Here is a 21,698-nt window from a genome sequence, read left to right on the forward strand (position 1 = left end):
TGTTGACCCTTGAGCCTTCCATAAACAACTGAAAAGAGATTTCATCCTCAGCTTAGTAAACATCCCACCCCCTGCCTCCATGCCTCAGTTTAGACTAAGATTAGTGCTGTAATGATTGCTTGGCCTAATGAGGTCTGAGGGATGAGCTGTGAATAGGGCTGTCTGGAGTACCGCCATGCTTCTCTTCAGCCAGCAATGAGATTATGGCAGTGAATGAAAAGATGGAGGTTCACCACAATCCCTAAAGCTGAAGACCGAGATGTCCAGCGAGTCTCAAAACACGCGTGCATTTGTGCAACATAGGCGTTTTTTAGATCATGTGCGACTCTACATAATATAATAGCTAAATTCACTCCTAAATGCCCCATTATAGCTCAAAACTACCCAGCATGCTTTCCTCCCATGCCTTAATGCCATAAATTCCCTCTCTCCTGTCTCTAGCTGTGTTTGTGGTCTGCAAGGCTGTCTGTAATTCCCTACATCTGCCTGACGGGCTGCTAATGACGGAACCAAGCCACTGAGGAAGCGGAGTGGAGGAACTATTAGTGGGCAGGAGTAAAGATGCACCGGTTTCCAGTGCCAAACTACCTAATAGATCCAATTTTCCAGCCTTTTGTGGTAAAAAAAAAAAGACAGCAGTAGTCCGCTATAGTGTGGCTACACCAATAGCTTTGTGTCTGAATGAATTGTTTTATGAATCTCCAATGAGGAACATTAACATTTCATTAGACTGAATCGCCTGTTCTGCTGGGTCAGTTGTCAGTGGTTGTTATTGACTGACTAGTTAGTAAAAGATGGGATCAATAACAGTTTTTCGTTTCATTTCCTTCTCGCAACCGCACATCGTTTTTTTTCTCTCCACCTCACAGTGTGCCTGTTGCTTTTCCCTTCCCCTCTTTTCTGGATAATTCTGTGGGCCCTTGAGTTTGTAATGTGAGCAGGCGTGGGTGAATGAGAGAGGGAAAGAGCGAGTGTTGGCTCATGGGAGGAGAGAGGTGAAGAGGGCCATAATAGCCAGCCAGATGGAGAGAGAGAGACTGAGCCGCCCCACTTCACCCATAATAAGGGATAGTGCTTTTAAATGCCTATTTTACAGCCTTTTTCTAATTCAATTGAATTAACCCCTATTTCCAAGCAATTTAGACCCATGTTGTCATGGATACAGAGGCGGAAAGGCGGGAAACTAGCGTTCCCCCTGAAATAGATTTGTGTGTAAGCTATTGCAGTTATTTTTCTACAGATAGGATCAGGCTCAGTTATGACTTGAGGTAATATTTATATGCTTTTTATGCTATTTCATGTTATTTTTCTTGTTTTTTTTCCTGCAGGATCTTTCCAAGAGAATACCTGTTACAGCACGTGCACCTCTACTCATTGGCAGACCTGCAGCAGGTGAGTGTCTTCCCTGTCTTAACCATTCCTTTTTTTTTTCTCTCTTAATACATATACATGCATGTAGGCTGACACAGAATCATTTTAATTATTGTTTTGTAATCTACGAAATAATCTATGAAGTTTCGCCGAATGGAGTAAAATACTGTAAAATGTGTAGCCAACTAAGCGGAGAGCACACAACAGAACGAACAAACTTGCAGATGTGTAGATTCTTGAAAGATTTTGAACTCTGTCAACACACAACAATTGCTCCAAAAAGTATTTGGGCACAGTTAAAACTGAATATCATTGCACTAGAAAAGATCGATCCAAATGGAAATGAATTGCCAACCAAAATATGTCAGGTGTTTTCTCAGGACTAATTCACTTCTCTGGGCCTTTTACTTACAGCCTCAACTGGTGTATAGGTTTTTTTGTGTATGTATGAAGTCAATTCTCAGTATTGTAACCACATATATTCATCACTGTTACTATGAATATGATCCAGAAACAATACTTTTTCTCTTTGTTTTGAACAGTGTAGCCTGTCGTAACAATTTTTTTTTTATTTCATTCTGCAAGGATGCATTACATTGACCAAAAGTGATCGTAAAGACGTTGTTACAAAATATTTATTTTTCAAATAAATTATACGTTTATTACGGTTTCCACAAAAATACGAAGCAGCATGACTGAAAAATAAATATTTAAGTTTTATTTACTTTTTAAAACACAATTTCTTAAACGGAAATATTTCTTGAACAACAAATCAGCATATTAGAATGATTTCTAAAGGGTCATGTGACACTAAATATTGGAGTAATGACTGCTGAAAATACAGCTCTGCCATCACAGGAATAAATTACGAACATATTAAAAATTAAAAACATATTAAAATATGTTTAAATAGAAAACATACATAAAGGCTGCCTTGGTGAGCAAAAGAGAACTTTCAAAAACATTTTTAAAAAAGTATTGCCAAACATTTGAATGGAATGTTTTTTAAATGTTTTACTTTGTGCTTGTGAATTCTTTTTTGAACATAAATACCACTTGGTTTGATATTTTGTATCAAACCAATGCAATGACATTCATACATGTTTAAAAAGAGTGGCTAAAGTGATAAGTATGTATGGAAGTGACTATATGTACTCATATTTCCTCATACGATCCTGATAAAAGACTTCATCGCTTTCACAGACACACACCTGTAGCACCCATCATCACCATGCAGCGTGTGTCTGGTCATTGTCTTCTGGCAGTGGATGTTGAGAGGCTGTGAGAGTGAGGGTGTTTTTCACACCCTTCCCTCGCAACCCTGACATTCAGAGAGTTACTGTAGATCTATGTGCAGCTCAGTGTCGCTGACACATTAACCTTCTGCTCTTCACTTCAATGTGTTTTCAATGGCTCATATTTTTATGGCTTGCAAATAATTCGCTCTTGTTTTTGGGTTTATTGTGTCATCAATTATTTTCTCTTTGTTCTAGCATATTACATAAAAAAACTGAATTGAACTGAAACTAAGAAATGTACACGCTTTCATTGAAATCAAGCCTCAAAACATCATAATGTAGAGGTGTTTCACTTGGAAAAAGTTTCCCATTTAGTCCATTGTTGTTAATTAAACAATTGTTGTTTGCAAACAGTGTTCTCGTCTCCCCTCTTTTTCTCTCTCCTTCACTCATTCTGCACCCCCCCCATACCCCCACACCCCTGCCACCGTGCCTGAATTTTTTTGTCACTCTTCTGTTTCTTAGGAATGACCCCTGCCCTTATTTTTCTGTTGCTCTCAGAACATCTATTCTTCTGTCCCACATCCCCTCTCCCTTCTGTCTCCTGGTGGGAGGCTGGAGTCCCTCTCCACCCTATGTTCCCCCCACCCAGCCTACTAATTACTGTCATTCAGAAGCAACAGGCAGAAAAACAAAGCGTGACAGTCCTGCCTCTGCTTCCATTCCATTCTATTGTTCCCCAATATCCCATTGCCTGACACTGCCTCTTTAGCTTTTTATTGTAAGTTTATTTGTCTTTTACATTCACCATGTCAATTAGAGCTTGCTTTTTTCATTTATTTATTAATTTATAGTAAATTAATTATTTATTTACTTATTTTTAGTATATATTATATGAGTTTTAATTCATTTATTTTTTACTTATTTTTATTTTTGCCACAAAACAAAGCTGTATAGTTGATTTTTAAATGTATCTTTAAACCCCTAATCCTAAAGCCTCTTTCACACAGAGATTCCGGAAAATACAGTGATGATGTGTCCTGGGATTGTATGATTTTTTTGTTTGGTTCATTCACACTGCCTGTGATTTTCTGGAATCTGTGCGTACGTTCACACACATCCCGTAAAGATCCAGTAAAGACAAGTGACATCAGGATGTGACCTGTAATGTCTCTGCACTGTCTGAGATTTCTTTCTTGAGAAACCACACTCGTGCATTTTTTTCTGATTCGATCATAAACTAGTGCTTTGCGTACCGTTCCACTAAGTTGGCGAATGATCTAAGCTTCACACCCCTTACGGCATTGGTCCTGCCTTTTGTTCTCACAGGGCGCGTTCCGGGACTGATCCCAGCAATGTTACTAGATCCCCATCCCGGGATCAATCTCCGGACGTGTTTGCGTTCACACAGAAGGCACTCTAGCAATTGTATGGCAATTTTCTGGGATCAACGCTCTGTGTGAAAGGGGCTTAAGTAAGACCAATTGTAGTAGTAATGCTTACCATAGTCTTTCTCTCTTAGTCTGTTTGTGTCACAGTAATATTGCTCAGTATTGGGGCAGTGGGTCTTAAAACAGTGCCTAAAAATTGGCTTCTCATTAAAAATTCAGAATATTGTTTTGCTATTGTGAACCAGTTTTCTTTGTTACACCAATTTGGCTCATACTTTGGCACAGTTGTCCGTGGTTCTTAAATACTCTCTGCACTGTCAGTACTTTGTCCCCCTTCTTGTGTACTTTTTATTCATCACATTCAGCACAAGACCTTTATACTCTCTCCCCCACTGCCTGTGTAAGGCCCAAATCGAGGCATTTCCCATTCACGTCACATTACTTTCTCTTTCAGCTTCTTAATTGGCTTACCTTATTAAGGAGCCATTTTCTTTTAGTGTTTCTACTTAGTGCCGGTTCCTCCGCGGCTCTGGAATGCTCGCCCTCCGTGTTGAGGTCACTCAATGCTGATCTCCAGCAAGACTCCAAACACACTATAGACCAAATCCGAATGCTCTCCTCATTTATTCTAACAATTAGCACTAAGTTTTGGGCAATCGTATTTTAAAAACATGACCCCATTTACCATATTTGTTTGCGTTAAACTTGCCCATAAGCCAGCTTTGTTTGGCCACTGCTTGTTTGATATCTTCACTGGAATAGTATGAAAAGTTTACCAAGTGCACCAAGATGGACACAAGTAGAGAGCTATATAAATGCTAATTGTATTGTATGCGTTGTACCGAAGGCAACAGCATTAGTCTTGCCAACATTCTGCAACAATATGCACTTAATTGAGCTCAAGCAATAACATTCAGGTCCTCAGAAGTTACATATCTGAATCAAGTGTTTTTTCTCACCAAGAGAAACATCAACTTTCGTAAAACCATCTTGCTTCTAGGATGCATAAATCACACCTGGGGCCTACACCATGAAGCCGGTTTAGGTGGCTAGCCAAGTATGTTTCAGTTTAGTTTGCGCACACCCTGGGTTTTAGCCACTATGAAAGTGGTTTGACTTTTAGCAATGTTCATCGCCATAGTAACTTACGCTCCACGGCTAATCTGGTCCGGGGCAGGTTATGCTCCAGGTAAGAGGTTGCAAACCACAAAATCATCTGGCTTTTAGTATATATTATTTATGTAATTATTATACCCTTAATCAATCACAGAGTTTAAATGAATAAATATATAAAGGTAATATAAATACGCTTTAGAATCAATAGATAAAGCTAAACAATGACTACATGTGAGCTTAAATGTTCAATTCTCTCTATACCTTTATCAACTGTATAAACTAACTTCACAACTTTTACTTGCACTGATATAGCAAGACTTTTTCTTTTAGTTGTCCTCTTTCATAGACCGCTATTTTCCTCTTGCTGTGTGAATTTGTTTAAATTCTTAATATTTTTTTAATCTTGTAATATTCTGCAGAAGAGAGAAGTGAATCGCGCTGCTTCTCTCGCGAGAAATGAATCGCAGTTTCACTCTTTCTCAGCATGTGATTGGCTGTTCGCTACTGATGTCACACCTAAACTCCTAAACTCAGGATCAAAGCCTGAGTTGACAGAGAAAGTTGATGATCAGCATCATGGTACCAACTAAGCCTGGTTGGATTGGTTTGGTTTTGTCAACTCCAAACTAATCCTGCAACCTTGAGTTTGTTCAACTACCATCATGGTACAGGCCCCAGGTCTGTTATGACCAATGCGTTTACTGTCCATGGTCCACAAATATGATGGATCTTCATGCTGTTTCTCTCATGCCCATCTCACGCGGCTGTACCCTGGCTGGCCAGCTCTCTCTCACTTCCTCACACACGCCAGTTGTAATCCTGTTTTGCGAGGCCCTGGCAGGGAGGGTGTTATCCAAACAGAGCTCACACTTTCTTTATCTGTCTAATCTGGGCCCTTTCTCTGCCGTTTAATGGAGCGGGCGAGGACATTAGGGCCAGGGCTGAGGAGGGGATGAAGAAGTAGGCGCTAAACTGTGGTTTTAGGGGATTAAGCAACTGACAACAAAGCACATGCAAGACAGGAGCAAAAGGTGGGGGATTTGGGGGGAGCTGATTTGGCAGACGCCACCCATGCCCCCCGGAATAGCCACAAAGATGCTGGTTTTAGTGAGTCGCCCAACTTTAATGCATGTTTAGCATTTTTATAGTTTTTTTCTTTAGCATTTGAGTTAAACAATGACTTTAAAATGAACATGAATTTCAGAATATCTTATTTCAGCGTCTCCCTTTTGCTTGAACTGCAAGTTTGTTTAAAACCTGATGATCATGTTCTCCAGCCTTATTTGAGATGATCCAATGTGTATATTGTGCTTCAATAGATAAACATCTGACCATCTGTACAAAGATTTTACATTTAAAATGTCGCAAATTTGAATAGTGACTAATATTTCTCATTAGTTTTATGTTAAAAAACTTTATTTTGTAATGTTTATTTTGAGGATTAAATTGTATTATTTTACATACTTTTTCACCATTCAAAAATGTGGGGTCTGTAAGAGTTTTTTTATGTTTTAGAAGTCTCTAATGCAAGGTTGCATTAACTTGATCAAAAATACATTATAAACAGTAAATTGGTTAAATATTATAATTTAAAATAACGGTTTTCTATTTTAATATATTTTTAAATGTAATTTATTCCTGTGATGGCAAAGCTGAATTTTCAGCATCATGACTCCAGTCCTCAGTGTCAAATTATTCTTCAGAAATCCTGCTAATATGCTGATTTGCTGCTCAAGAAACATTTCTTATTATTATCAATGTTGAAAACAGTTTCAGGATTTGTTGATGAATAGAACATTTAAAGTAACAAGAATAAAAATAAGCATTTAAACAGAAATTTTTGCAACATTATAAATGTCTTTAATGTCAAATTTGATCCATTTAATGTGTAGTGTACAGTAGTGTATATTACGTATAATAAGTGTATTAACGTATATTAAAGAAAATTAATAAACATTTATATTTATTAATGTGTTTTAATGTATAGTAATATTTTAGGTAACATTTATCCTTATTACTATTTAACTGAGCCCTTGAGGGTGATTTAATGCAACTCATTTTAAATCAGCTGATCTTGTCTAGCTGTTGATGCATAAATTCACACTTTCACTTCTTTGTCAGTAACTCTTCTTAACAGCCCTCTTGCTCTTCACAGTCCCTCCCCATTAAGTCTGGCCTACTCGCTGTTTCGCTCACCTTGCCTGCTAAATTATTTAAATGCTTAATTACTCTCTCTGCCAACATTGATCAAGGGGAGTATACATCATCTTTACCAAAGGACGGCAAGTGTGCTCACCACACTGCTTTGATTGGTGGCTTGCAGCGTTTCCTTAATGCCTTGCTATATTACTCCACCACATGGGAAAAGGCAGGGTATTGGGCTTCTGTCAGCCCGGGCAGAGAAAAACAGGAGTGCCTGACTCTGAACTGAAAGCTACTTGATGGATGGATGGTTAAGGGCTCTCCTGGTGCCTGTACTGAGAAAGGCTGCCAACAGCTTCACCTTTATGTTCATTGGGCATTTACAATGACTACTTTATTGCATGTGGGTCTTTCTGCCTAGTGTCTTTTTGGCTTGGGCAGTGCTTTGGTGGAATGTGAAGAATTCTTTCTAATTGTGAATTATGAAATGTTGAAAAGGGATCAAATGTAATGAAAATATTCTTGGAGTGTATAACCCTCTGGTGCTGTTGGGTCATTTTTTTGTTGGGTCACCAGAATTTTTATCTCCATTGGAATGGTACAAAACTTGGTAAAGGTTTTGGCACTTCTTGTGTGTCACACTTGTATTGTTCAAAAGTGACAGCAATGGAAATGAATGGGAGACAAAGTTCATTTATTGGAAACGTTTGGTTCTGCGCACAAACAAATTCTTACTGAAAGCTACTTTTTTTGGGTTTTTTTTGTTATCAACCTCAAATTTGGAACACAGCTTGTTTAGATTAATGGCCTTGATTTTCTCACAGTTTTAGAGTAAAATGTGTTTTTAAAAATCTATATTTCATATAAAAGATTTGAAATGGTATTTTTGTGCATTTTCATAACAATAAATGTAAAACTTTTTTTTTCAATAATCTGCCAAGTGTTTTTAAAAAGAGACCAAATTTAAGTCTGTGCTTCAAAGCATTCAAGATTGATGGCAGTTTAAGTTGGAAATTTAATTTTCAGGTCCATGCTCAAAAAAGTGAATAAATCGATTAAATAACTACTGCATAAATATAATTGAATACCATAAAATGCCCCAACATACAAAATATTAAATAAAAACATTATCTAATTAAAATATAGTACAATCATTTCATTGGAATACATTTTTTTGTATTTTCTTTATTTTGTTAAGCACCTAAAAGCTACTTATGTAAAGTATAAGCTAATTGTAGGCGCTATATAAAATTGATGATGATGATGATAATTATTATTACATTTTTAGAGCACGGTAGGGTTTGGCGTTAAAAAGCCTTTTGACTATTTAATATAATCTAAAAATGTTATTTAATATAATCTACAAATATTTATATACTATATGGACATTTATACACTAATGGACATTTATACACTAATGTAAGAAATGTAGACATTTTGATGTACAAACTTCCAATAAACCCTGTAGTTCAAACATTAGAGAATTGCACTAGCAGTACAAAAGTCATGGGATTCCAAGGGGAGGCAAGAACTGATAAAACATGTTCCTTGAATCCCACCTAAGTCGCTTTGGATACAAGCGTCTGCCCAGTGCATAAATTTAAACCATACACACCATGTTTTAAGTAACTAAACACATCATCTGGCAACTTTGGCCATGGCTGTAGAGTCTAGATTCCCTGTTCCCACACAAACCTTCCCCTTTTCAACCCATTCTCCCCGCTCACATATGTGTGTGCGTGTCTTTCGTGGGAGACTTCGGTGGTCCTCCTTTTATTCTTTCTTTTCCCTCGAGCCTTCCCGTCCCACCCTCCCCAGCTCTCCTGCTCCACTGTCCCCTCTTCTCCTCCTCCATCCTTGTGGAAGGGCTGAAGAATGCTGGCAGGCCCTTTAATTGGTGTGCTGCAGTGCTGCCAGGTGTAGCCACTTGTCTCTGCCCCCTTGGTGAATATGCACTGGAGGTCTAGGCCCCTTCCCCTGTCTCATTCAACATCCCACAATACACCTTCTTCAGCGCCCCGCTTTCAAAGACCAGGCCGATTTTTAACTACTCTGGCCGATAAATGGCATTCACATATTATTTTTTGCAAACAGTCTCCCAAAAGGAATTACCCCACCCTCGATGCATAGCCAACCCCCCACTCTCTAAGCATTCATTAGTTTTCATGTGGATTCCTGATGTGATGTCTTTTTTGTCTTCTTCTTTTTTTTCTTTTTTTTTTACTTGGCTCCCATTGTATCTTGTTCTTAAGTGTTTGTCCAGTTGCTAAAAATCTCAGATAGACCTCTAACTGTTAACAGGATGATTACTGTAATTCTCAAGATTCAGTCTTGTAAGGGTGAGCGACATACTGGTAGAGTATGGCAAAATGTGTTATTTAACAACTGGTAGATTTTAGACTATTGCACCTACTGCAGTTACGCTCATATGAGGTTGCAGTGCTGCGCTGTCACAAAAGTATATCATTTGCATGCGTTTTAAAGCCTTACCAGTTTAAACGTTCAAGCAATTTTAAACCATGCAACCACAGATGCTAAAGAAACTCAATTCGGTACTTGCTTGCTTCTGATTTCTGTTTCTGTGAGCACACATCCGAAACGCGCACAAAAAGCTGCTCGCACAGCGTGGCTTTACATTCTACATTTCTGTGTTTCTTCTGTTAGATAGACCTACCTGAAAAACATAAAGCACTCTTTATTTCGTTTGTATCTTTGTACTGTTGCATTTCTTTTTCCTATTTGCTTGTAATTAGTTCCTTATTTTATTGTTGAGTGTTGAGAACTGTGAAATTTGATTGGAATCTAAACTTTTGGTATCGTAATAACCTTATTTCCAGCAAAAATAACTATATTGTGATATATCTTGTTAAAGTGAAATAAAATGACTCCTGTTGTGACAATCATATCGCCCACCCCTCAGTTTTGGAATGCTTACAGTTTCCACTTTCCTCTTTTCTGCAGGTCATAGATGGAAAGCTCGCTCCCTTCCTCTCTAAGGTCATCAAGTTTGCCAGCTCTCATGTCTACAGCTGTAGTCTGTGCCGGGAGAAGGGCTTCATCTGTGAGCTTTGTCAAAACGGTCAGGTCATCTATCCCTTCCAGGAGAATTCCACCAGAAGGTGAGATATGTAACCGCTGTTTCACCTCTAGATGTCTCATGACGTTTCAGCTCTGTGAAATCAAAGATGCTACATACAGTGGAAAATAAACCTAAAAAAATAAAAGTAGCTTAACTTTTCAGCCATTGTTGCAGTTACGTTTCACTAACTAGACTCAGTGGAACCACAGGTGTGGTTTATATAAGTGCCAGTTGTCTGTCAAATGGTCCGCAGCTCATTGCTGATGATTGTCCAGCCTCTGTGTCATGTTAGTCACACCCAGCGGGTGGTGGATTGAGGTGTGATGATGCAGTGATAGTACACCCTTTGTAAGGGGACAGTTAATCCTTCGAGCATCTCAGCTTTTTTTCAGCAGGCTGTGTGTTGGCCGCTTATGGCCTGCAGCTGATAAACCGCTCTCTGGTCTTCATACCACCAGTGTGACTAGAATCTTTCGGACTCTCCAGCGAAGTGGAGTGCAGTTCCCAGAACAGATGCTGCTATTTAAACATAGCTCCTCACACGGCAACACTGATAAAGCCTCAATGACTATCGGTTAGGGGTGGGTTAATGCAGTTACATTTATCTAAAATAGTTCAAATATTTTTCCCCATTTCATATTTAAACTTTCGATATTTCATTTTGTTCTGTCTGATCAGTCTACAGAAAATCTTTAGAAGAAATCAGAAGAATTAAAATAGCCCCACATCATCACATAGCATTCACCATACCTAGAGATTGGCATGGTTTTATTTCAGTTAGCCTAAAAGCTAGTTTGATTTGCATTGAGAGATGATCTTATGGAAAGTACCCCATGCCAATCTCTAGGTATGGTGAATGCTATGTGATGATGTGGGGCTATTTTAATTCCAAAGGCCAAGGGAACTTTATCAGGATGCATAGTATCCTAAAAATTAATAATAAAAAAATACTTAAAAATAAAAATCTGCCTGCCTCTATGGGAATTTAACATAGGGGTGTACACACTTATGCACCATGTATTTTAAGGAAGAACATTTATTTATTTACGATACATTATTCATTCACAAAGAAAATTGGTGTCCTAAAAGGTTGGATTTTTCCTAATTTTTTAAATTAAGGCATTAAGTTCAATTTCCAAAATATGATTTTTTATTCCTCTTTTTAGTCAACTTTAGCATGGGTGTATTAACTTATGCATTGCACTGTATGTATGTATATATATATATATATATATATATATATATATATATATATATATATATATATATATATATATATATATATATATATTTGCTTTTTTTAAATACATATAAAATTAAGAATATTACAAATATATATCTAAATATTGCGCAAGACATTTTCTTTTTTATATTATTATTTTTTTTCTGAGCACAAGACACTGTTTTGTTTTCTCTCCTAAAAAAAGGAATGAATGCATGAGGAGATTCATTGCATTTAATTATAAATCGTTTTACAGCCTCACTATTGGTACGTTGATTCACTGATAGACCCAGTCGCATCTGTTCATGATTGATTGAGCATGTCTGTTAGTACAGCTGGATCCAGGTGTTGCACTAACTGCTTCACTGTGTGACCTGTTTAGTTTATCCAGAATTTCATGGGTGTGTTTGTATGCACTTCATGTTGTATCTGTAACAGTACATGCTCAATAGGCCACTACTGTGCAGTCATAAGAGCAGAAGGTGTTTCCACGCCCCACTGTAAATCCATAAATTCCACAAACCACCACCACACCTCTGATGAGCAAGTACACCACAGCCCTTATGGCTTTTGGATCCTTACTGTTGGAAAGAATTATTTATTTATAGAGGCCGATTTAAAATAGACATCCTGTCAGCTAGTATTATCTTGTTAGCATGCTTTAGGTTTTATTTATGTTGGGCATGCTTCAGATTGCAAGACTTTTTCATTTTTGGGTGTCTGTTTACTAATAGTTCTATATAAAGAGGAAATCATATTAGATCAGAGAGGAATGCCTTTCAAGAGCAAGGCCATTTATGCTTTTGTGCAAAGCAGACCGTTTTCAGGAATAGACCACCAGTAGTACTTCTGGTTAGTATTGCACAACCTCTTTGCCAACAGTGATCTTGGTTTAAGTCTTGGCTTGGCAGCCCAAAAACTTTAACCACTGGGCTACTACCGCCCATGATGGTGCACAGAGAGAAGTCGCTTCTCTTTAGAGGAATGAGGAGCCCTTGAGCTCCTAATTGTTCTAGTAAAGGAAGTAGTAGTTTTATATAGACTGGGACTAACCTTTTTAGCCTGCATGATATTTAAAAGGACATGTACACACACACACACACACACACACACACACACACACACACACATTAATATATTAATATTAACATTAACATATATCAATATTAACATGCATAACAAGACTTTTGCACAGTACTGTGTGTATATATATATATACAGTGCAATGCATAAGTGAATACACCCATGCTAAAGTTGACTAAAAAGAGGAATAAAAAATCATATTTTGGAAATTGAACTTAATGCCTTAATTTAAAAAATTTGGAAAAATCCAACCTTTAAGGACACCAATTTTCTTTGTGAATGAATAATGTATCGTAAATAAATAAATGTTCTTCCTTAAAATACATGGTGCATAAGTGAGTACACCCCTATGTTAAATTCCCATAGAGGCAGGCAGATTTTTATTTTTAAGTATTTTTTTTATATTTTTTTTTAGGATACTATGCATCCTGATAAAGTTCCCTTGGCCTTTGGAATTAAAATAGCCCCACATCATCACATAGCATTCACCATACCTAGAGATTGGCATGATTTTATTTCAGTTAGCCTAAAAGCTAGTTTGATTTGCATTGAGAGCTGATCTTATGGAAAGTACCCCATGCCAATCTCTAGGTATGGTGAAGGCTATGTGATGATGTGGGGCTATTTAAGACAGAACTGTTTCGAGTATCAATGAATGTTTGGATCAACCATCAGCGTTCTTCTGTTTTGACTGCAGATGCGATGGCTGCGGAGCCGTCTTCCACGCCGAGTGTCGGATGCGAGCCCAGCCGTGCCCGCGATGCGTACGCAGAGAACTGCACAAGAAGCCGGCGTCATTCTGGAGGAGGCACGGCCCTCACGACAGCCCTGATGACCAAGTGCTAGACTGCTTCGAGCTGGACACCTGAACACGCTGCTCTAATGAAGTCCGAGTGCTGCTGTATCCAAGAAGCACAAGATACTGTGTTCCTTCGGTGGACGTGCTCCCTGAAAACCAAGAAACAGAGGAGTTTTTGTTTTTTTACATTCTCCCTCACCTGAGAGAGATGGGCACAGAGACAATAATTCAGCTCCCGAAGAGCAGAGGCTTCATAATGATACCAATTTACCCTTCCCTTTCATCTACCAAATGACAGCCAGGGCCAACCGACAAATACAGGCAAAGTACACTCACACACTTGCACATAAACACTCTCACTGACTGATGTAAAATAATGCACTTTTTTTGGCAGACTCACAATCCAAGAGTGATGATTCAAACCAATTTCAGGACACAAATAGAGCTTCTAATCCATTAATGGTTTGGTGAAAATGAGCGCTGCAAGATGGCTGTCTGGCCGCTCCATTCGGTTTCCCTCCCCGCTGTAGTTAACCTACGATGCCGAAGAACCTTGATCTAGAACATGAAGATGAACTTCCTTAGAACAAAAAATATCTTTTTTTTATGTTTTTAACATGATTTAATTATTGCATTTTCACATTTGCAATTTGTTCAGTTTTTTTTATAAGTTCATTGCACTTTCAGTCACAGTATGTTTGCATACCTGTTTTCATTTTAAATCCGTTATGCTTTGAGCTTTGTGGACCGAAGGTTTGAGTTGTGTAATATGAGCCTAGGACTTCTGTCTTGTCCCGTCCAGCTGAAGTTTAAAACGTTTGACTGTTTATCAACACTCAATGGCACTGCCTATAAGCAGCCGAACCACGTTGTTCTTGCTAACCGCCTGGTCTATGATTACAAACTACCCTTGGCCACCAAGCCCCAAAATTACAGTCTAGAGTTCCAGGGCTTTGTTTAGCATTCATACGTCTATTTAACAAGAAACGTAAAGCAAACCCGAAATTCTTCGACCAGACCTGTTCTTCTGTAGTTCGACAATATGTGGACGATACCTTTTTTGTCAGACGACCCCTGCTGTAAATGTAGCGAGCTTACTGACATTTTACAATGTTCCCTTGAATCCTGAGAATCACAATTAAACCTTATTTTCTCATTAAATTTTTTTATTTCTTCAGTTTTCTTTTCTTCTGTAAGCATACAGTAGGAGAAAAGAGCAGTGTCTCTCTTCCTGGACACCTCACCAGCAAACAAAGCGTTAGATATAAATCACACTCAGCTTTACTGATAGAAACGCATTGGAAACTACCTACTAATTAAAAAATCGGCTACAAGTTACTGGTTATACTGGATGTGAAATATTCAAACTGATGCTGTACAGTTGATGTTTGAAACTACGCCAAACCATCTTAAGTTTATTACTGGCCAACAATCGACATTAATTGAACTCTTTCAGATGGGTCTAGGTCAACTTACATATCATTTGCTACCATGTTACATTTTGTTTGTGAGTTTTTGAGCTTATGAGCTTGTTTTGCACCAAGAAGTTTACTTCTAAATGAGATTCAGTCTTAGTTTACGTGTGGTTTGTGTGTGATAGAATGATGTAAAATCATGGATGGGTGATCGTGTTAGAACATTTGGTTGTATTTATTGAATCTGTGTTTGTTTGCCTGCCTTAAATTGAAAGCCAACGCATTGGCCTGTTGATGTTCTTCAATTAACAAGCTATAATCAAATAATGTTTCAGTATTTAATCTAATCAGAATATCAGGCTATAGAATATATCGTAATATAATCACTTAATCATTTTGGTATTTGAAGGCGAAGACCTTTACTTATCTTACTAAAAAAAAAGGAATCTTCCCAAAATCTGGCAGTCTCTTGTTTTCCCATCAGAGATCTTGTCATTACACCATTTTAAACTTGAACTGAGCAAAATGCACCATGTTTTACATGTTACTGTAAGATGGAATGATTTAAAATCTGTTCGCTTTGAAAGTTTGATTTATTATGTTACATTGCATTATTCGTACTGTTCTTTAAAATCAGGGATTCTTAACACAATGAATAATGGGACAAACAAAAAGGGAACTCAGTGGATGTACTTGGTGAATATCTTTTGTTCCTTCAGTACACCAAAATGGTCTTTTATTTTCATGTTTGTTGAAGTTGTAATGGATTTTTTTTTTCTGCTGTCATCTTGTTCTCAGTTGTATATTTACATGTCAGTTTTGTTTCAGACATATTTATTGTATTTATATACTTAACTGCAATTTCTGTATCAGTTTTCGGATTTTCCCTGTGCTTTCTTGTACTCTGTAAACTCTCCATTACAGACAACCTCTTGCAACTACAAATATTTGTGTTTCAGAACTGGTGCGGGTTCCTTCCAGTTTTCCTCTTTTCTTTGCCTTTTTTTTACCACTGTTGCCAATAAAGAAAATTACTTAACAACACATTGTGCTCTTTTTATGCTCCAACACTAATGGCGTCATCTAAATTGACTTTTTAGGATTTTGCAAAGTATTTTTGATTCTGCACGGATTATTTTCCTGGTCAGAATCCAAGGCAGCAGTGGAACAAATGCATCATGGCCGTGGCTGTGGTTGTGGTGTTCCCTTTTGGGTCCTGGTGCACCGAAGTGGGTCCAAGCAGTGAATCACGAGCTAATCCCAAATTAAAAGCCACATGCTTGTATCTGGTTCTGTTTGGAGTTGTACCAACAACCACTGGACCTGTTAGAGACCACAGCATGAGGCTTCTAATTTTTTGCATAGTGGTACTGACGTATAAACATTTGAAATTCAGTCTTGTGATGTGATATGATTCTATTGAGAACAGTTACCATGGAGGTATTTTCTTCATAAAGGCATTTTAAATATTTGTCCAACCTATCCAGGGCTCAACAATAAGAATGGTCCGCTGGCCCAGGGCCAGTGTGAGTGAGTTTCGGACCAGTTGACTGAAAAGTGCTCTGCTGACACTTTCATGAAGCTTACAGATCCAATGTTTATGCCTTTAAAAACTTAAGCATTTGGTTTTCTGTAATGTATACTACATTTCTGTGGCAAATTCTACTGATTTGTTGCTAAGTTGATGTTATTTAGCTGACTAACATAAATGGGGTTTTGTTGAAATGACAAAAATTACTTTTGGTAGTCTTGAAAGCATCAGTATGTGTTTAAAACTACAAACTAATCAGTGATGTTTTGTATTCTGTGCTTTTTTCCCCCATCAAAAGTGTTATTGAATATATATTATAAAGAAAATTAAGTTTTATCTAGATTAAAAAATCTGAAAGTTAAAAAACTCCCCATTGTTTAGCTCTGCTGTCTTTATTATTATTATTTTATATCGTATTTACATTTCAAATTAATTATTTTATTATAACCGTTTTAATAACCGTTTTATTCCATCGTAAAAAAGTGATTTATGTACATATACAGTATATGATCACATCTTCATTCATTCAACTGCTATTAAACCATTCAAGTGCGATAAGATGCAAAAAAGAACTTAACTCTGTACTGGTGTGTGTCTGTGAATCTCCTGTCTGTGTGACAGACACACACAGGACTCATGCATACAGAAAAACACTTAAGACAGCGCTCCCTTTAGCGCTTGAATGGACAAAAAACACAAAAGTATGCCAAAATGCCCGCTTTGTTGAGCATCTTAAGTCTTAAATTAGTTAAATAAAGTCTTAAATTACCATAAAGAGTTGTGAGGACATTGGATGTGTGTCAGATCCACGTCATGTGCTTCTAATCTTAAAGTGACAGAAGCCTAATAAACCTGCTGCTGTGATATCTGTCAGTATAATGTAAATCACTGACTGCTCTTGACGGAATAACTTTTGTAGCTTTAATAAGGATTAATCTATATTTCATTTATAATGTATGCATGCTATTCTGTAAATTTCCTACCTGTTAGATCAAATATTTAAAATATGCTGTCTTTATGCTGTTTTTATATTGTTTGTACATTCATTTGGAGATTAACTGTGAAATTATTACAATATAAAATATATATTTAAACTTTAATGGGTGCGATTATTAAAAGATTATTCAATGTTGCATTTTCAGTTGAATTTGGGGAAACCACTTGTTGCATTGAGCTATTTCAATTACTTTTGTTTGATGTGTTCATTGCAAACATCTGAAAGTCTGTAAATTTTGCCAATAAATCTGATTTGCAATGGGGCTTGAATAATTTCGATTACAACTATGTGTGTATGTAGGTGTGTGTATATATATATACACACACACACACACACACACACACATATATATATATATATACACACACACACACACACACACATATATATACACACACACACACACACACACATATATATATATATATATATATATATATATATATATATATATACACACACACACACACACACACACACACACACGTATACATATTTGAATATGAAAAAATATAAACTGTATTTGGACACTTCCATGTAGTCACATTAGTAAACACCTGTATTTTTTGTCCTGTTCCATATATTCACTTTCATCACCTTACATGTGCAGGAAAACTAAGAACCAGGCTTGTTTAATATAGTTTTGCAAACCTTTCCTGATTCTTGTCTGAGTGATGTCTCGGTTAAGCTAATGGCCGGCCACCCCAGACGCTTCCTCCTCTCCTTGGTTTACTTTTTCAACACTTCCCTCATGTTTTTTCCTCCTCCCCTGCTTTTTTCTTCTCTTGAAAGAGAACAGTAATTTGTCCTGGCTTTAGAGAGCTCTAAAGCCTTTCTCTGACAGAGAATAATCCACGAGAATCCAACCACTGCCGATGGGCCGGAACATGCCAAGTCTTTCCTCCTTTGTGTGTGTTTTTGTGAGAATGTGCTTGTTCCCCAACTCTTAAAGCCGGTTTTCGAGCCTCGGCTTAAAATCGAGGCGTCCTGCTGATCCCAGACTCCATTACGGTCTTAATGTGTGACAGCTCAATGCTGAAGATGCCTTTAAGATGGGAGTTTTCACACATACCTGGACTTGTTGCGTCCTTTTTTTTTGGAACAGTGAAGATTTTTTCGTGTCAAGAGGATGTTTTTAGGGATATGCTGTGATTATTATTTTTTTACACACAGAACAATAGATGAATTATGCTGAAGTTGTACCTAAAAGAAAGAGAAACAAACACGTTAGATACAATGTTTGTTAAGTATCAAAGCAGAATTTTTGTCAAATCTTTTTTTTAAATCAAAATAAAAATCATAATGCATTAAATCATCCAAAAGAAAATAGCTTTTATGGAATTTCCAATCCGTCTGGACAAGCTGAACAGCCTGTTCTTGCTTCACCCTCCTCACAGTTTGAGTCTCCTGCAGTATTTCCCTTCACAGCTAACATGAACTTGCTGAAGGGGTGGGAGCGTATATTTGGTAGTTGCACTATGCTTATGAGAATAGCTGTTATTTTAGCAGGGCCGTGTGAATGTGTGTGTGAGCTGTGTGTGCACGGTCTGACTCATTTGCCTGTGATTTGTATTGAGGAGTGGGCAAATTGAACCTGAGTGTTGGTCGTGCTTAATTGTCGTCGCCAATTAGTGCATTGTTGAAAGCCACAATGGCTCCACTGTAGCGAGGGGAACGCTCTCCTTTGTGCTTCTCCAGTGGCCCACAGGCCAGTCAAGACTCATTTAGGACTCTGACAACAAGGGGCCAGAAATGCCATCAGAAAAAGACAACAAAAGGGCGGTTTAAGGAGAAAAAGACGACGGCAGAATGGAGGCAGGAGGGGTGGAGACAATAGTGACATGGGATGGAGCGCCAAGGTCCGGTTCTCGTGTAAAAGGGGTTAGGGAATGTCTGCTTCAACCCTCTAGTTTCCTAATGTCCACCTGCCGCTTAAACACACGGGACCACTGAGCAATAACACTCCTCGACATCAGCTGCGTTCTGCTTTTTCATGCTTAAATATTGATGTTTAGCAGGCAAGCTACTGAATATGATATCATTTTATGATATAAATGCACAAAACAGCACATAGTGAGGACATACAGGGGCCCAAAACTGTGTTTGTTTATAAAGTAAGAAAGGAAAAATAAACATAATGATTTGTGGAAATCAAAAACAAGATATTTAATGAATACCTGGATTAATAAATGATAAAATGCATTTCTTTTAAAGATTCAGCAAAGAAACACTCAGCCATGATTGAAATAACATAGAGAATGAATACGGGTCATTTTAGACCCATGTTTTGCATTAGAAGGGTAGTGACACAAAAACGATTTTTAATCGAAAAGTAAGAAAGGATTTGTCTTGGATTTGAATTTAAAGGATTTTAAATAAGGATTTGTAATGATCTAAAACAAGTTAATTGAGGAATACCTGGAATACTGAATGATGAAATTTCTTGCAAAGATACAGAAAATAAAAACTCAGTCGGGTCATTTTAGACCCATGTTGTGCATTAGAAGGGTAGTGACACAAAAACGATTTTTAATCGAAAAGTAAGAAAGGAAAATTTTAAATAAGGATTTGTAATGATCTAAAACAAGTTAATTGAGGAATACTTGGAATACTGAATGATGAAATTAATTTCTTGCAAAGATACAGAAAATAAAAACTCAGTCGGGTCATTTTAGACCCATGTTGTGCATTAGAAGGGTAGTGACACAAAAACGATTTTTAATCGAAAAGTAAGAAAGGAAAATTTTAAATAAGGATTTGTAATGATCTAAAACAAGTTAATTGAGGAATACCTGGAATACTGAATGATGAAATTAATTTCTTGCAAAGATACAGAAAATAAAAACTCAGTCGGGTCATTTTAGACCCATGTTGTGCATTAGAAGGGCAGTGACACAAAAATGATTTTTAATCGAAAAGTAAGAAAGGAAAATTTTAAATAAGGATTTGTAATGATCTAAAACAAGTTAATTGAGGAATACCTGGAATACTAAATGATGAAATTGATTTCTTGCAAAGATACAGAAAATAAAAACTCAGTCGGGTCATTTTAGACCCATGTTGTGCATTAGAAGGGCAGTGACACAAAAATGATTTTTAATCGAAAAGTAAGAAAGGAAAATTTTAAATAAGGATTTGTAATGATCTAAAACAAGTTAATTGAGGAATACCTGGAATACTAAATGATGAAATTGATTTCTTGCAAAGATACAGAAAATAAAAACTCAGTCGGGTCATTTTAGACCCATGTTGTGCATTAGAAGGGCAGTGACACAAAAATGATTTTTAATCGAAAAGTAAGAAAGGAAAATTTTAAATAAGGATTTGTAATGATCTAAAACAAGTTAATTGAGGAATACCTGGAATACTGAATGATGAAATTAATTTCTTGCAAATATACAGAATATAAAAACTCAGTCGGGTCACTTTAGACCCATGTTGTGCATCAAAGGGTTAAAGCCACAAATGAAATTGTATGTCTTTGCATTGAATAAAATATCAAACCAAATCCCATCTGTTTTAAAATAAACAAAGAAAAATTAGTTTTTAGGTTTCATCCAAATATATAAAAATACACTAGTTCAAAGATTTTTTTTAATGTAAAGTCTCATGCTCACCAAGGCTGCATTTATTTGTTAAAAATACAATAAAACAGTATCACTGTGAAATATTATTACAATTTAAAATAACAGTTTTCTATTTGAATATGTATTAAAATGTAATTCATACCTGTGATGGCAGAGCTGAATTTTCAGCATCATCACTCCAGTCTTCAGTGTCACATGATCCTTCAGAAAGCATTCTGATATGCTGCTCAATAAACAGAAACACTTTGTAAAAATTAATATTTGCTGTCACTTTTGATCAATTTCATGCATCCTTGCTGAATAAAGGTATTCATTAAGAAGTATAAATAAATACAATGATAGTGTGTGTAAATAACTATAATTAAATATATTTTGTAAAGATATATTTTTTATTTTGACTGCTGCAGTTTTACACAAGTACTGCGTTACATAGTCCTGTTGTTATATTGACCAATTTTTAATATTGCGCTACCAATATATCCAACAAAAGCTATTTCAATTACAAATCCTGTCAGTGTACTTCTCCTAAATACAACAACAGCATCCCATAATATAATCTTCTCGTGACAGAGACAGGAAAGCAAATAAGGATGAGATTAGGATCAGTTCGGTAAGACTGCTTCATCTTGTCATTGTATGAATTGTCCATCCACACACATAAAGAGTCGGGTATCAGATAAAAGCATGTGCCCAAACACATGTTCAGGCATGTAAAGAAAGGGAAGAG

At 36.9% G+C, this 21,698-nt stretch overlaps 1 protein-coding gene across 1 annotated transcript in view; it reads left to right on the forward strand.

The window, feature by feature from the left end:
- Nucleotides 1-15,900, forward strand: part of plekhm3 (pleckstrin homology domain containing, family M, member 3) — a 39,416-nt gene extending 23,516 nt beyond the window's left edge. Inside the window, exons 6-8 of the mRNA XM_084122496.1 lie at nucleotides 1,329-1,392; nucleotides 10,220-10,377; nucleotides 13,340-15,900. Of these exons, the coding sequence (XP_083978622.1) occupies nucleotides 1,329-1,392; nucleotides 10,220-10,377; nucleotides 13,340-13,511 (394 nt within the window). The 3' untranslated portion in view covers nucleotides 13,512-15,900. The remainder of the gene's footprint in view (nucleotides 1-1,328; nucleotides 1,393-10,219; nucleotides 10,378-13,339) is intronic.
- Nucleotides 15,901-21,698: the final 5,798 nt, after the last annotated feature.

The sequence above is a fragment of the Abramis brama genome (assembly GCF_963993115.1).
Source record: "Abramis brama genome assembly, chromosome: 8".
In the NCBI taxonomy this organism is placed as follows: domain Eukaryota; kingdom Metazoa; phylum Chordata; class Actinopteri; order Cypriniformes; family Leuciscidae; genus Abramis; species Abramis brama.